Source organism: Lates calcarifer, linkage group LG6 (assembly GCF_001640805.2).
Source record: "Lates calcarifer isolate ASB-BC8 linkage group LG6, TLL_Latcal_v3, whole genome shotgun sequence".
NCBI classification, from domain to species: Eukaryota; Metazoa; Chordata; class Actinopteri; family Centropomidae; genus Lates; species Lates calcarifer.
The window spans coordinates 27,025,588-27,042,744 of NC_066838.1; the positions used below are offsets into that span (position 1 = coordinate 27,025,588).

The 17,157-nt window shown below is 42.2% G+C and overlaps 1 protein-coding gene across 1 annotated transcript in view; it reads right to left on the reverse strand.

Moving 5' to 3' along the window:
- Nucleotides 1-17,157, reverse strand: part of kcnd1 (potassium voltage-gated channel, Shal-related subfamily, member 1) — a 63,965-nt gene that overhangs the window by 32,032 nt on the left and 14,776 nt on the right. The window contains exons 3-4 of the mRNA XM_018670814.2: nucleotides 15,769-16,014; nucleotides 12,449-13,161 (exon numbers count right to left, since the gene is read on the reverse strand). Coding sequence (XP_018526330.1) covers nucleotides 12,449-13,161; nucleotides 15,769-16,014 — 959 coding nt within the window. The remainder of the gene's footprint in view (nucleotides 1-12,448; nucleotides 13,162-15,768; nucleotides 16,015-17,157) is intronic.

The following is a 17,157-nucleotide window of genomic DNA, read 5'->3' on the forward strand; positions in this document are numbered from 1 at the left end:
GTGTGTGTGTGTGTGTGTGTGTGTGTCTGTCTGTCTCATGGGGATTTGTGGTGAAACAAGGATTTCCTAATCACACAGCAAAAGATAAATTACTTTCTTGGCATGTTGAAGGACACTGTGAATGGTGAGTGTGTGTGTGTGTGTGTGTGTGTGTGTGTGTGTGTCTCAGGGGAAAAAGTAAAGAATCAAATCCTTAATTACATTTTGCAATAAATTCCTGGTAGTGCTCGTTGAAGGGCAGAGACAAAGTGTGTGTATTCCTGGGGTCCTGGGGGTACTTGTGGGGACCGACAACTTTGTGGGGACCAAAATGCTGGAGCCATGAGTTTAAATGGCTGTTTGAGGGTCAAGACTTGGTTTCAGGGTTAGAAGTTAGGGAGTGCGTCATGTCAGTGATGGGCAGATTCAGGGCAAGCAGACAAACACAGAGAGAGGAAAAGACCAATTACCCAGAATCCTTAGGTCCCTCTCAGGGTTTCTGGCTCAGTAACAAGAGGTGCTTGTTGTAGAGTCAGTTTTCATGTTGTGTTTTATTCTGTTGTGTTTGACCTAAGGACAGAGTTACGTGATATTTAAAATGAAAGTGATCGAACATGTCATTTCCTTTGTTATATAAAAGGCTTTAACCTTTAACAGCAGCAGGTTTCAGTGTGTGAAGCAGGTGGAAATAAACATTTTGTTCATTGTCTGTGTGTGAATAAAGATTAACATCATTGCCCAGAGAGAGCGAGACAGAGAGAGAGAGACCACAAAGGTCACTGACTCTCAGTTAAAAGCCTCAGAGGATCAGGTGCTGCCAGAAAATGTCCAACACTATTAGTCATTTAAAAACATTTAAAACCACCACAGTTGTTAGAGCTGACTCTGGATTAGCTTCAACAGAAGAATCTTAAAAAGTGATTGGATGTTTCTGGTTCAAATAGAAACAATCACAAACGACACAACAGTATCTTCTGGACTTTATGAACCAAGACTGAGGTCCTATTAACACCACTACAGTTCTGCTAAAAACTGAAAGGCTTTTCCTTTGCATTTTAAAAAAGTTCCCAAAACTGATCTGCAACAACAACTAAAAACATATTAGTATGCCAGGCCAGTAGGTGGCGATATAACCTGATAAGTCTGCAGCATTGTCTTGTTGTTCTTCTATTCGTGCATGGCTAAAAAGGTAACAGCCCTGAGTGAAGTGGGGCAGTATCGTCACAGTTTTCAGAACAACTGTGTATGGCCAATTTACATGCTGACGGAAACAGTGGCATTTTGAAAACTTTACACTCTGGAACCCAGTTTCAAAAGTTTTTGTGTTTTCAGGCCCCGAAATGCCAAAAAGCCAAAACACAACAAAAGTTTACTGGTTAAAACTTCACTTGTTCCAGAAAGACCTGAAGTGTTGTTGAGTTTTAGATTCAGGAACAGTATGAATATATTTTGGAACGGTTAGAGCAGGAGACATCGACCGGCCGATTATGATCCAAGGTGATTTTAATTGTTCCAGTTTAGTTCTGAGCGACCGATCCAAAGAAACAGTTAAGGCTGATGTTTGGTCAGTCTGTTCTCCATGAAACACCAGAACACTGAGGTAAAGATGTTTCTAACAGACCTGCAGAGACTCAGTCTGTAGATTCCTCCTGAATAAATCATTTATGAACATTTCTCTCAGCGTGCACCTCTATATTAACATAATGTTTGAATTAGCATACCCTGATAATTACCTGATAATTACCATATTACATAATGACTTGAGCTGTGGTAAATGTCATCATCCAGTGTGACCTGTTACATAACAAACACACAGAGCATATGTTTGAACTCACATTCCCATCATGCCTGGGGAGAAATAAGAACACACCAACCTTCTGATTTAACTTGAGGCTATTCAGTAAAGTCAGAGCAGGAGAAACAAACTTTGGTGAACTCTGACTGTGAATTCAAACTATTGATCAACAGCAAACCATCTTCAAAGAGCTGAGCTTTGATGGAACGAAGAGCTAGAGAATTCAAAATGGAGGAAGCCATTGTATCATCTATCCCTTTAGATAAAACCCTACGCTAATGGAGAACAGGTCTTCTGTCTTCCATCCTTCTGAAAACATAAACACTTTATTACCTGCTGCAGATATACATATCAAGATCTGTAACCTGGGGTAAAATGTTTATGAAAGGAAAAAAGGACAAATCAATATGCATCCATTTTCTTTTGCTTATCAGAGTTTGGGTCGTGGTGGCAGCAGGCTAACCAGGGTATCCCAGATGTTCCTTTGCCTGCCTTCCTTTTCCAACTCCTTCAGGGGGAATCCTGAGGTGTTCCCAGGCCAGATGGGATATATAATCCCTCCAGTGAGCCCTGGGTCTATCCTGGAAAACTAGCCCGGAAAACCTCCAAAGAAAGGCATCCAAAAGGCATCCTAACCACATACCAGAACCACCTCAGCTGGCTCCTTTCAGAGTGAAGGTGCAGCAGATTTACTCTAATACTGTTGTTTATCGGAGAAACAATGATATCAGATCATTCTTCAAGAATTTACCATCTTCATTTTTATGGAGGGAACCAGGTGGTACTAGGTTAAGTGGGATTATGTTCAAAGGCTTGGTTTTGATTACAAATGAGATTTTGAGGTTTTCTGAAGCAACAAGTTCCCATTTCCCTCTCTCTCTATAAATACTCTGCCAGTATACTGTGATTCAGGTTGATTTCTCCACTAATATACATCAAGTGTCCTCTGACTGTCCAGGTCCAGATGGGAGAAGCTCTGAGTTGATCAAAATGTTAAAATGCTCATCTGAGTCACCCTCAGTTTTTACATTGCACAAACACCAATCAAACCGAGTGATAACCTGACAGACTTTGCCCTGAGTTTTCCCTCTCAAGCAACATTTCCTCTTAGTGAGAAAGAATGCAGACGTTACTCTCGGCTGGAAATTAATAAATTAAATAAATGTGTATAAATGCAGAAAATAACATTTTTGTTATTGTTATATTTCTGTTTCTCTACCATAAACTCAGTGCTATCAGATCCAGCACAGATCTGCAGTTCTAGATCTGCTCTGAATGCCTGGTTGACAATGCTGCATAGATCCACGGCAGAATAGATCGGTGAGTCATTACAGCATCGCTGCCAGGGCCCGATCGATCGCAAGGTATTGATCGGTTTCACACTATGGTCCTAAGAAGTTCTGTGCTGAGGGGGACAGCAGCTGATTCCTCCCATTATGGATCTGTGGTGGAGTTCTCGCTCCATTACAGCCCGGGAGGAGAGAGGATAGATGTACGGTCACATAGATCAGCAAAACTTCAACCTGCTGATCACATGACCTCTTTATCCCTCCCTCCATCACTGTGGAGGTGAGCTGAGCAGAGAACCTGGTTCACTTCCAGCTCGTCCACATTAAAAAAAAAAGAGAGAGAGGAAGATGAATTAATCGGCGATCTTATGCAGCAAGGTAAATTAATCTACACACACACACACACTTCATTTATCTCTGTCTCCTCAGGTTGTTGGCCGGCAAGCAGCTCAGTGCAGCAGTCAGCAGTTCAGTGCCTTGCTCAGGGGCATGTTGGCAGTAACAGTGAACTTTGCAGATACATCAGGAAACATCTTCACTTTTACTTATAAAACAATGTGAAATCTGGTCTGTCGTTACACATTCTTAACCTCTGCTATTCAACGCTGTTATTGGTGTAATATCATTTGTCTCACCACAAAATTATTCCTCAGTCTGAAGGTGTTTAAACTTCTATCAACTAACAGGTATTTAGAAGTCATCCGGTCCATAAACGTTTGTCCAAGATGACATCATCAAATGTCTTGTTTTGTTCGACAGTTCAAACAACAAAGATATTTAATTTATTCAGACTATTCACAATTCAGTACATGGAACCAGTAAATCATTTTGATTGTCAGAACATTTCCTGATTAATTTTCTGTTGATCAGTTTATCAACAAAGACTTTCAGCTTTTCCTCTGACCAGCCAGTGTTTCAGGCAGCAGCTGAATACAAGCAGCAAACAGACCAATGTTTGCTTGAGTCAACACAAACTGATGCAGAGATTTTGCAGGAGCTGAAAGCATGAATGTTTAAACTCCAGGATAAATGATAAATAAACTGAAAAATAAGTGAGAGGACTGGAGGAGTCCCTGCAAAGTTTTTAAATGAGTCTGAGCTGAGAACAAACACAGAGAATGCATGTTGATGCCTACAGTTTCAGCTAAACTCTGTTCTCTCTCAGTTCATCTCAGCAGTCAAACCTGCACAAATAAAGCCAGATACAAGAAGTCTTCCAACTTAAAGAATGATATAACTCTACTGTCCCGATCTTCTGATATGACCCATAGGAGCGTTTCCTGAATTAGCGTCTGTACGGCAACAGGAGATCCACCACAGATAAACCGTTAAACATCACAGTTGACAAATAAATAGCTAACCCTTTTATGATGTGACAGTACTGTGAAGGTTTAGGGAGGGAGATAAGTACTTTGTTCAGATCAGAACCAGTCTGATCAGTGATGGGTCATTGATCACCTGTTATTACAGATATCTGTCAGCAGACCACTGCAGCTCTATGTTTCCTACCATTCATCACATGACATCTCCATCCTCCCTCTCAGCTTTTCAGATGAGAGGTATAATGTCTTCGAGAAACCTGAAAGAAGTCCAGTTGCCTGTAACTCTAGCACTTAAGACAGAAAACCTGATAACTTTGGATTCCAGTTGAGAACTAACTTTGCAGATTCCCAACTAGTTTAGTTTTGGTCTTAATGGTCAGAAATGTTCAAGCAGCACAAACAGCAGCCTCCAAAATAAAGTTGAATCAACACATCTCTAAAATAATTTCAACACAAACTTAACATTAGAACCTTCATGAAGGAGGATTTACTGCAGGGCTGTTGGGTTAGTTTAGCTAGGTGTACCTAATAAACTGCCAACTGAGTGTATATATTATCCATTAATTATCCACAACAATAAACTCCATCAAACTCTGTGAGGTTTAGAAAGTGGATAAATGGCCTTGAATTAAGGTTTGTCCAAGTAAGAAACAGGGTTAAGAATCTAATTTCACCTTTAACTTTGACATAAGATTTTGACAACTGGTCTTTCAAACTATTAGCAACAGAGCAGGTTGTATTCAGGTCACATGATCACTCAGGTTATTACGTGTTAGAATAATGAGCACACTGTGTGTTAAAGGTTTCGCTGCAGTGGGAGTGAACACCTGACTTTGAGGATTCAGACTCTTTAATCCCTTCAAGGCTGTTTGTGTTGTTGTAGTGTTGTAGATAAGGACTCCTGTCCAAACACAGTATAATGAGTGTGGCTGAGTTTCCGCTGAGTGCTAATGGTCTATAAGATAAAATCAAAGGACTCCAGTCATTATGAGAGAAAGTTTGAGTTCTTCAGTTAACGCCTCGGCCTCGTTTCTCTGACAACTCTTTCATCTCTGCACCACTTTCACTACAGTTCAACATTTGTCAAGTTAATCATCTGCAGATCTGTAAGTCTTTAAAGATGAGTTACTTTCCCTCGTCTTTTTATAATATATTGACACAGAGTAATTATCAGCAACATAATTATTCTTGGTGTAGATTCAGACTTTAAAAGGCTCCAAAGCATGGGACTCACTTTCTGTTCATGTTATTAAACTCTCTCATCTGCTGTAGATTGTTTAATCTCATGTCTGCTGCCTGATGTGTTCAGATGTCAGCACTGAACTTTTCTTATACTTCGTTCAAGACTGTTGAGAGTGAAGACGACGTGAAGAGAGTTGAAGAAGTGAAGATAAATGACCACAAACACAGCACAGAATAGTCTCATATTCAGATATGAAACCAGTTGGACTTTCCTACTTTCACCCTTTTATCCTAATAACCAAGTAAACACAGTTACTATGGGAACAGAATTAAAGAATGATTCAGTCAGATTTTGGATGATATATCTGGTTGTGTTCAAGTGGCATCAACTGGAAAAATCTGACGCTGATTGAAAACCCAGCTGCAGGTATCTGTGGTGGAGCTGCTGGTTATGCTTAAAAAGGACTATTCATGTTGGCTCTCTTGAAAAAGGTGAAGAAACAATAATCGTTTCAAGTCCAACTGAAATGAAATTTCATTTTATTTGTCGGCTACAGCTCACTTATCTGGCTCTGTGAATCACTGCCTCCTTTGAGGAAAAAAATCTTGTTGGTTTTGCATTAATTCAACAGCTAGGTATCCGTTGGTTGGATGGAGGCCTTATTTGGATACAGCCAATCAAATGTTGCATCATTTTCCCTCGATTGTCTCCTTCTTATCAAACTTAAAAACTGGAAATTCCATCTCGTCCTGCACCGTAGCTTTCTGAACGAGCCACCAAACAAACATGCAACAGAAAGTTCACTGCTAACGTCAGGGTGGAGGCTGCCTGTAAATGTCCCTGCTAATGTCACCTGGCTCAGGTTAGATGCACAGTCACACCCCTCCAGCTCCAGAGTTCTCAAAAAGCATCTGAGGACGACCATGGCGGCCATTTTGTGTCTTAGTCAGTCAGTTAGCAGTAGGAGTCTTCAGACAGGAAATGGAGGAGATAAACTGACAAACCATCTCATCCTCTCTGTAACAATCTGTCTTTAACTCAATTTCTTCATCTGTTTTTCTACCTGCACCTCCTCTCTTCCTCTCTTCCTAACACTCTGTCTCTTTCCTCTTCTTCTTTCACTCTTCATCCCTCCATTCCTCTCTCTATCTCTATTAAAACATTAACATTGTGTGCCATGCATTGGGATGGTCTATAATTCCATCCAGGCTGTTTTATAAGGCCGCCTGCTGCTCTCGCTCTCAGGCTCATATATATCCTGTTCCTCAGAGGAAATGGCTGCTTCCTCTCTTGTTCTTATAAATAATGTTGATGCTAAAGTGCTCTGCAGCAGCACAAACTCTATAGCCAAAGTATAGAGACAGGACACTTAGGTCAGTCATATACACTCCTGTGAGTTTAACGTAAAACTGAAGGGAGGACGAGAAAAGATCAGAGCATCAGGTCTGGATTTATAAATGTAAAAAATTAAATCACTGGAGGTGAAGGTAGCAAACGGTGCTCTGGCTCCTTTCTGACATTTTGAATGAAAAAGACATGAGAGGAACAGATGTCTTTAATCTGTCAGTGAGTGAAGTTAAGTGGCTGTGGGACAGCCAACAACAGAACAAGTGTTGTTGATATTGTTATTGATTTTCGTTCACGTTAACATGAACATGAGAATGAAGCTGAGCGGTCCCTGCTGAGGCCGCTACAAACCAGGTGGTGGCTTAAACCTTCACATGGAAACACCCTCTACTCTATTTTTACTGTTTGCTTCACTGTACATGGTGTGATCAGTTCTGGCAGATTGTACTACAACAAACTTCAATGATTGGTTTTCTTGAAGAATCAAAACAAGATATGCATTAAAGAGCTGACTGGTGATCGTTAGAGGTCCAAGGATCTGTTGTATTTATTGGGTGAAGTAACCTTTTCGAACCATAAATTAGATGTCCACAATTTCTACTTGCAGATTTATTAATACAGCTCAAATTAAATTCAAGTTAGATCAGATTCAAAACAAAAAGAATCAAAATCTTACTAAACCGATCATAAAGAGCTGAGGCTGGTTGGCTTACTGCTGAAGCTTCTGGGGAGAGATGGAGGGAGCGGCAGTCTGGCTGTGACCAGCATTCCTCTTTCCTGCCAGAAACTGGTAAGATAAGACTCTCGACCCCGTCCATAGTCCAAATTCCCTAGAGTTTGAAATACAATCCACCACACAACACCTAACTTTCAGTTAGCACCTTATTCTGTTGCTTATTTCTACCTGTTACCACTCTATCTTCACCGGGTTGGGTCAGTCTCAATGCATCAATTAAGCTCAGTATGCAGTAAATGTTGCCCATGTTGTCCTTCCAACAAGATTTCTGTGAACTGTCTGAAAATCACTGCATCACTCTGTTTGTTTCTTCCCTCAAGCACATTAGTGTCCAGGCTGTGTTCCTCTCTCCTGTAGTTTTATGTTTTTTGTCTCTTTCTGCAGGTATTTCTGTCTCTGATCAATCTGATGTCAAGCCTCCTGCTGCTCCTACGATCCTGCTCAACACTGCTCTTACATTTAAAATGTATTAGTCTTATTGGTAGTCTCATTGCTATTATTATTATTATCACTATTATAGCTATCATTATTATTTTATAGCTATCATTACTACTATTAATATCACTTACATCTCTATATGGAATCCGTATTATGCTACGTCCCCCCCTTTCTTTCTTAACCCAACCAATCGATGGCCGCCCACCCCAAGTCTAGTTCTGCTCGAGGTTCCTGCCTCTTAAAGGACATTTTTCCTTTCCGTTACCTAGTGTTGGGAACTGTTGGGTCTCTCTTTGTCAATATTACACACTGTACACATTGTACACTGCCTTGAGATATCATCTGTTGTGATTTTGTGTTATATAAATCTAAATCCACCTTCCAAGAAGAGCTGCTTGTATCTTCTCTATCTACAGTATTAAAGTTGCTTCTCCAGCACAGACTGTCTGATGTCCTGATAGAAGCTATAACTTTAACCTCTGTGTGTAGATCTCTTCACAAGGTGAAGTGTTTAGGCAGCAGCCATGCTTTATGTTTGTAATTATTTCATTTATTGTATCTGAAACTGCACAGCAGAGTCCTGTATATTATACATCCTGTTCTGGTATCTGTTGTATCCGCTCTCTGTTTTCCAGCTGTCCATTAAGAGAAAATCCATGTGAAATAATTTCTGCTCATCAGTGGATGAAGACAAGATTTCCTCTGTGAAATGAACAATTAATTGTTGAGTTCTTGTTATCAGACCACCTGAAGGAAAACCAGGATTATCTGAAGTCCAGACATAAAGCGTCTGCATGTTTTCCTGGCAGCAGTTCTTTCAACAAGCTCCAGTTGATTATGTCCCCCCCTCTCTCCCCCCACCCCTCACACATACTGTATATTGCTTCTGGAGGTGCTGCAATAGGTTTATGATTTCACTTCCAGTTTATTTGCACAGTGATAAAACACAGGAGCAAAGCAATAAAAGCAGCATGATGAAAAACAACGATAACAAACTGAACAAAGAGAAACAAATGAGCAGATCGGACCAGAGACAAGGAGAGTGGAGAGGGAGGAGGAGGAGGGAGGAGGTGAGAGACGAATATACAAAGAGCAGAGAGAGAAAGAGAGGGATGAAAGGGAGGAAGACGAGTGGAGAGGGAAGAAAACCCAGAAGGAAAATGTGTTTTATGCTAAATTTGATCAACAAAAGTTTGTGAAAGTCGATTATGATGCTGTTAAAACATCTGTTAAGAACATGTTTTACAAATTACAGTCACATTCCTGTCGATCATTTCTCAAATCATCCCTCACTCTCAGATTTCTGATTTCCTTCTCTCCAGGCTGACATCAGTTTCACTTCTTTTAAAAATCGACTTTTAGAGACTTCAAACTCGACGTTGATGCATCACAATCAACATAATTCATTTGCTTTAATTTCAGAGTTCTGATATTGCTTCAAACTTCCACTGTAATCTGAGACATCTGCACTAAAATGGTTGAATCCATGTCTGTGTTCTGTCTTCACTGAAACATCTAAGGTCCCATTTCAAATTTGTCATCTCCGGATGAAATCCAGAGGAAGAAAAACTAATGTTATCTAACAACTTTCCATAAGCAACACAAACAGTTAAATTTATCACAAGACTGGAGACAGATATCTGAATGCTTCTTGGATCCATTAACACTCATCCTTTCTGAGATCGGATTTGTGTGAGATGCATGAAGTGACTCAGTGTAAATGGGCTGCAGACGACAGTTTAAACAATCTCCTCACTCATTAAATACGTGGCATTTGTTGAGTGCAGCAGACAGCGGAAGCACTTTTTATTTCAGACGAAGCAGGAGACTTCTGCTGCAGGAAATCCTGGAGATCTCTTGTGTATTTTATCTGGGTAAGAGATCAGAGAAGAGACAGATCTGAAGCATCAGGGTGAAGGGGGACGTTTATGTTCCTGGAAGCCCCCCTCTGTTTCCACAGCATCTGAAGAACGAGGGTGTAACAATCCATCGATCCAACGATCAATGATCCAACAGGTTTTATCTATTTTTATTAAAAGAGAAGATTGTTTTTCATTTAAATGTTATGTTGTATCGTATCATGATGAAACTTATGATTTACACCTCTATTAAGAACCATGAAGATCTTTAGGTTTGGTCCTGAGCTTCAGGTTGTGACGGAGCCAAAATGAACTTCCTCATCCTCACTGGACTGATTCTACATCAGTCACTGTGGTGGGAATTACTTTGGTGATGACTGAAAATTCACTTGTAGGTTTTCTTAAAAAAAAAAAAAAAAATTTAATTCAATTTAAAAAAAAACCCTGCCCCGGCAGCCGACACGTGACGTCTCAAATGAAGCAGGCGTTCCTGAATAATTCACAGCCGAGGGTAGAGTGTTTTTTACAACAGTGGCTGTTCACAGCTGCTTCACCACCTGACGTAACTCCGGCCAACACCCTCAGCACATAACATGACAGGTTTGATCTGCCTCTCTTTATGTGCCACATCTGGATCTGTGTGATCAGCACAAATCCAATCAATGAATCAGCATTCTGTTAGAGCAGAACAGTTTGTGGAATCAGTCACTGAGAGTTTCTGAAAATCTGATCAGCGACGTCTGAGACGACGGACAGAACGAACTCTGCTCTGATCTCTGAGCTAAACTTCCTGCTGATACCAGAAGAAGAGGAAGAGAGGTGAGGACAAACAGAGGGATACTCCTCAGAAGGAAGCAGAGAGAGGTGAAAGCCTGGTTTGTGTTTTGCTGCCTGAAGAATCCATTTAGAGGCCGAGCCTCTCCCTGCTGATAACTAATGGACCTGAAGACTGAGAGGAGAGGAGGAGAAGAGAGGAGGAGAGGAGGAGAGGAGGAGAGGAGGTCAGTGTCAGAGAGTTCCTGCAGCCTCTACATCTACAACTGATTATTTCTATTTTTAATAATTGAGCAGATTATTGATCAGATGATCAGTTTCCAAACACAAAGTGACTCCATCTAAACTGACATGAGCAGTGACTCACACTCTGAGGTGTGATGTTGTTTTGCTCTCCTCCTGATCACATTCCTGCTCCTCCTTTATCCTGAGTCACAGTGTCCCGGGATGAGGCGGTGCACACCTGGACAGGTCATCCACACCTGTTGGGTGGTTAGTCCCAACCTAACCTCATGCACCCAGGAAGACCTCTGACTGGCCGCTAGCTGCAACCCTGGACCCTCATGACAGTTTGTTGTAACCACTGCACCCTCCATGCACAGAATGAATCCTGCTGAGCTTAATCTCCCCTAACACCAAACTTTACAAAACGGTCATCAGCGAGCTACCTGTTGTCGAGAGCAGCACTCGAGCTAATGTTTGGGCGACTCAAACAACCAGAGTTACTTTCTCCAGCTCCACGCCTTACCACAAAAAACTAACCTCATGATATCTTCCCATCTCACTGAGGAGGAAAAACTAACCTTCAGCCTTCAGACATCAGCCTGACGTCTGCAGACAGGTAGTTAGCGTTAGCTCCTGTACCCGGCAGGTCGGGACAGACTGAACAGAGTTGACTGCAGCTCGTTACCGAACACAAACCTGAGAGCACAGATCGTTTTCACCCACAGATGCAAGTGTTCAGTTCACAGTGAGATATAAACGACTGTCAGCTCTTTATTTCCACAAAAAACCTTCTTCTTTCATTCAGTAAATCAATCTCACAGCTCTGCAGTTTAACACTGTTGGTTTACTACAGTCATTCACACTTTCCCATTCACACCTCCTGAACTCACACGTTCTCTCTTTTCTCTCCATTCACAGACAGGTAGGAGTATAGAGTCATATAGAGAAGACAGTGTGTGTGAATGTGTGTGTTTGTGTGTTAAAAAGCAGTATGGTGGTTCGGTCGGAGCTTATGGCAGAGTCCTGACTCACTCTCTATTTCTGATGTTTCCAAAAGGCTCTTTGAACAGCAGATAATAGATCAGTGCTGCAGAGCTGTAGGGTGAAGACACCATCATCCTCACACACACACACACACACTCACACAGAAACACACACTCCAACTCCCATCCACATGGCAGCAGCGAGTGTGTGAGTGTGTGTGTGTGTGGGCGGCGGCAGGGTGAAGATACACCGCCGTACTCGAGAAGCAACGAGTGGGAGGCGGTTTTGGTTTTTCACACTTCATCTCTTTTCATGGTGGAAACAGACAGAAAAAAACTCTCCTCTGTAACCAATAATAACGACATATCCACGTCCCGACACAAAACACGACGAGGACACACACTCGCGTTGCCATGGAGATGATATTAACAGCAGTACAGTCATCAGGACCAAAAATAAAAATCTGTCTAATGTCAGATATCGCAGCGCTAAAAACACACAACCAATATCGACTCACCCGAGCGTCGTCATGGTGACGATGGTGTACCAGAAGGAGGCCGGGATGGAGGTGAAGGTGGAGCCCTTGGTGCCCTTCTCGGCGTAGAACATGACAGTGGCGAAGATGATGATGGCCATGGTGAGAGAGAAGAGGAGGAAGCCGAGCTCGGAGGCGCAGCTCTTCAGCGTGTAGCCCAAAATCCGCAAACCCTGTGAGTGACGCGAGAACTTGAAGATCCGGAAGACGCGGAAAACCCGGAGGGTGACGAAGGCGCCGCTCACATCCTCGTTCTCGGGCATCACCAGGCCGATGTAGTAGGGCATGATGGCCACCACGTCGATCACCGACATCACAGAGCGCATGAACTTGCAGCGGCTGGGTGCGGCGAACAAACGCATCAGGTACTCGAAGGTGAAGATGAGCACGCAGGCCGTGTCCATGCAGAAGAAGGCCAGCTGGTATTTCTCCCCACAGGGAAGTTCTTTGACGCTGCCCTTGGGAGGCCGGCAGGGGACAGTCTCCACCACGTTGGCGATGACGGAGACGGCGATGAAGAAGCCGGTGACATAGTAGAAGACCAGCGCCATGGTGGAGGTGTGAGGGTTCTCGAAGGCTCGCCACAGACGCTCCCTGGAGGTGCTGTGTGGAGGGAGGGGGGCGTCCATCGCCTCGTTGGCCTCCGTGTCCTCGGCCAGACGCTCCTGGTTCTCCTTTTTCCTGTCTCGGTATTCCTTCATAAAGAGAGGGAAGAGAAGACGACGAGATTAAATATCACACTGTGAGTCAGGTCAGTGCTGTATTCCATTTACATCGGAGGTCAGAACTGGGAGTGACGTCACCTCTGAGTTAACGACGTTCCAGTTGAGAAGTCAGAAAAACATGGACGCTCACAGAGTCTTTATAGTTACTCTTCCAGAGTATAGACAACTTCAAAACAAATCTGCTGAGACTGAGCTGCTATAAACAGGAACATTAGCAGAGCGTTCACTACTATTGATGTGAGTAGCAGCCATCTTGAATTCTTATGTCGGGGTTGGTGGGGTTGCTCCGACTTTCCGAGTCAAGTCGAGTCAAGTTTCAGTTGCAACTACCGACTAGGAACTTGGAAAGTCAGACTTCCAACTGGAACACAGCGTTAGTGAAAAGCTCTCGGAAGGAAGAGATACAAAGGATTCATTTGTGCAAGAGTGGCCACCATGGACTCACCACTACTAAATCTGATGGCTACCAGGTTAGCTAACAGTTATTTAACTGATGGTTTTTCAACCATTAACTGAATACAACTGAGACAACTTAGAGAGTCCTCCTCCCAGGTAACCTTTATTTCTGCTCTTGAAAAAGAGGTGTTGCTTTTTGTCTGTGTTGGGGAGTAGCGCTGCTTTATAATATACCTTCTAATAGCTAGCGGTGGAGAAGCCCGACCTAGGCTACATCGCTATATTTATTTTACTAATCAATCTTTATTTATAATCATTCAAACTTTAGCCCACAGCCAGTGACCATAACAGACTAATAAATGTTCCAGAATAAAGACTCACCAAACTACGAGCAGAATGAATATTTGCGATGAAATATTTGGATTTTTTAGATTTCTGGATTCACCAAACTACCAATAATTCACTTTGCACTGTAATTTGTGTAGTGATGCTAAGTGCTTGTGATCTAAGAACAGGGATAAATTTAAGCCACATTAACAGACTGATCTGGCAGGAGATTAAATATTTTGCTTGAAATCCAAGATGACAAGTGAAGACAGAACTTGGTCAGGAATCAGAGAGAAGACAGTGAAAAAGCAGCAGAAAAACAATAAGATCTGTGAAATTACTAGAGGCATAAAAATAAAAATCACGTGGACTGATTCTTGTGGGAAACTGTGGGGGAGGTGTTGAGTGAGTAAAAAAAAGAAAATTCAGAAATTAGATTCTCTCACAGTTGAATCAACATTTGTGAATACGATGGCGTCTGCCAGATCTGAGGAAATAAAGGACAGTTACTCATTCTTCATGAGCCAGTGGACAGGTCAGTCATAAAAACAGGGGGATGAAGATGTAAAAGCCTCTGAGGGAACTGGTATAAAACAGATGATATAAAGAGCTGTGGAGGTGATTTGTTGTTGGGAGAGTGAGGAGGGAACAAATGACTTGTTTATGACTCTTTAAAGAAATCACTCACATTAAGGCGGGGTTAACAGCTCGCCAGAATTAGCAGCAATAAAGAGCCAAATCAGATTACATTTGAGCTGCTGGTGTTTCAGGAGGATCATCACTGCTGTTTTAATGAGATAGAGTTTGATAATGGGCGCCCCCCGATCCATGTCCAGAGAGACTTAATGAGAGATGTAGCAGCAGCATAACCATCAACCATTAGGGAGAAATCAAAGGTCAAAGGTCACAGCACCCACAAGTAGATTACAAATGATGCAGGCATTAGAAACACATCTCAAAAGGAGCTGTCGTCCTCCTTCACTGCTGCAACAGTCGACAACAAGAGTCCAACATCTGGCTGCAGCTGTTTCACAGTGAAAGTCTTTTAGCTGCCACTAATTTGAAAGGAATGAAAAGTCTTTAACTGTGAAGCAGCTGCAGGTTTTTCTATTATAATCCTTTTTTCAGTACTTTAAAGCTGCTGCCACCAACTCTGAATTTCACACAAGGACGACACACACAAAGTCAGAAGAAAAACCTGCACACTTCTCTGTGTGCTAGTTTGTTCTCCCTTCACTCAGCATCTCAGTAATGATATTTCACTTTTAATGCTGAAAAAGAAAAAAGTTCCTTGATTCAGTCGATCCTGTTGGGGCAGGAGGAGGGAGAGTTTGAGGAACTGAGATCAGATATTTTCTTTATTCCATTGCATTGTGTACGAGCCGCTTGGCTTCATCTGACAGCGTCAGTTGTCAGTGATCTCAGCTAATGACTTAACAGACTCTAACGAGCTTTGTCATTAGCTACAACTGCTTTTAAAGCCACATCAACCTGCATCTAAATCTCCCTTCAATTACAAAACCCACAGAGTGTGGAAATGAAGTGTCAGGGACTGAGATTCAGATCATGGAACACACTAAAAGATGCTGTAAGATCGCAACAATTAAGTTGCGATTAAGTTGCGGTCGCAACAATTAAGTTGTGATCTTACAACTATTTAGCACAAAGCTAAACCTTTGGTTTGCAAGAAGCAGAAACAAAATGAACTTCTAGAACACCAGAGGAGACACTAATCTCTCCTTAAGGTTATTAAAACCTCAACCAGGTGCATTCAAGAGATTATCTGGGACCTGCGGACATTCAAACAAAAGCTGCAGCGCTGCCTTCACTGTCTGTCAGAAAGCACAGCTTTACCTCCATGCAACAGTCGCCGATGATCTCTGGCACGATGCCGTAGAAGGCCAGCTCCTCATCGAAGGCCTGGATGCACTCGTGTCTCGGGTAGTGGAGCTTCCCAGTGCGGTAAAAGTTCAGAATGTGTCGGAACATTTCAGGGTCTCTGTCGAAGAAGTATTCCTGTGTGTCCTCGTTGTAGAAAAACTCCTTCTCTGAGGAGCCCAGCAGCGTGTCAGGGTAACGATCCAGAGTGTTCTTCCACGTCTGGAAAAGTGAATCAAGCAGAGGAAACATTTTTAATCTTGCAGCAACAGCACCATGATGGACGACCTTGGAAGAGTTAAGAGTTAAAAACCACTGGTGATTTAATGTTCCTTTACAACATTAAACACCTGTATATCTGTATTTCACATAGAAAGTTGAAGCTAGTTAGCCTAGCATTAAAAACACAAACACAGTTCCTGGGATGTTGAGAGACGGGAGCACAGAACCGTCACCAGCTGATGCTAACAGTGAAGTGAAGTCTGACGTTATTGTTCCATTTAAAAAGCATTAGCTGTACGTTTCTGTGTTTCTCACTGGGACTTGAAGCTGGTGCATTTTGTTTTTAAAAATTAGGACAAAGTCTTAGGTCTGACAGGAACTTTTCTCTTGTTCTGCCACCACAGCACAAAGTACAGCAGAAAGCCACCGAAATCTATTTTTATTTTGGAGCCATTTTGGTATTATTTCTGCTCAGATGCACGTCAACGCACTGATTAGACTGACTGTATTTACAACCTTCAGCTGTTGAAGTAGGAGCTGAAATACGAGAAACACGGATCTCTGGAAATAATGCTGCAATTAAACTTTCCTCATAGATGATGTTAACAACTTCAAGAGTCAACTACAACTCCCAGAGTGCATTGCTGTGAGAGACCAATCAAAGAGCTTCATCCTGTTGCAGGGTGGCTAATTATTGCTCAAACTAGAGGTGAGAATCAATCCACGACTCACGACTGCAGAAACAAACATACTGTCTGAATATTGTGCAGCAGAACTCTTCATCTGCTCAGGCTTATGGGTAATGTAGTGTTAGAAGTGTGGCATTCATGGCATCACACTCATGATGAAACTGAGGCTATTGTTGCACTTTTCAGCTGAACAGTCTTAAATTCATGCAGTGATTTCACATTACTGTCATTAACAGATCCTGTGTATGGTGCTGCAGCTGATGCGGTTCTACAACATGAAAGAGGCGTTCGTGACATCAAAGAAGGACGGGGGGGTTCATGTAAATTTTAAATAACTACATTTCACCCGAAGAAACAAAGAAACAACGTCCTTGTTCTGAAAATAGAAGGAAGATCCTTCAACCTTGAGTGAAACCTTGAGCTGCTCGTTAGAAATTTAACATCAGTGATATTT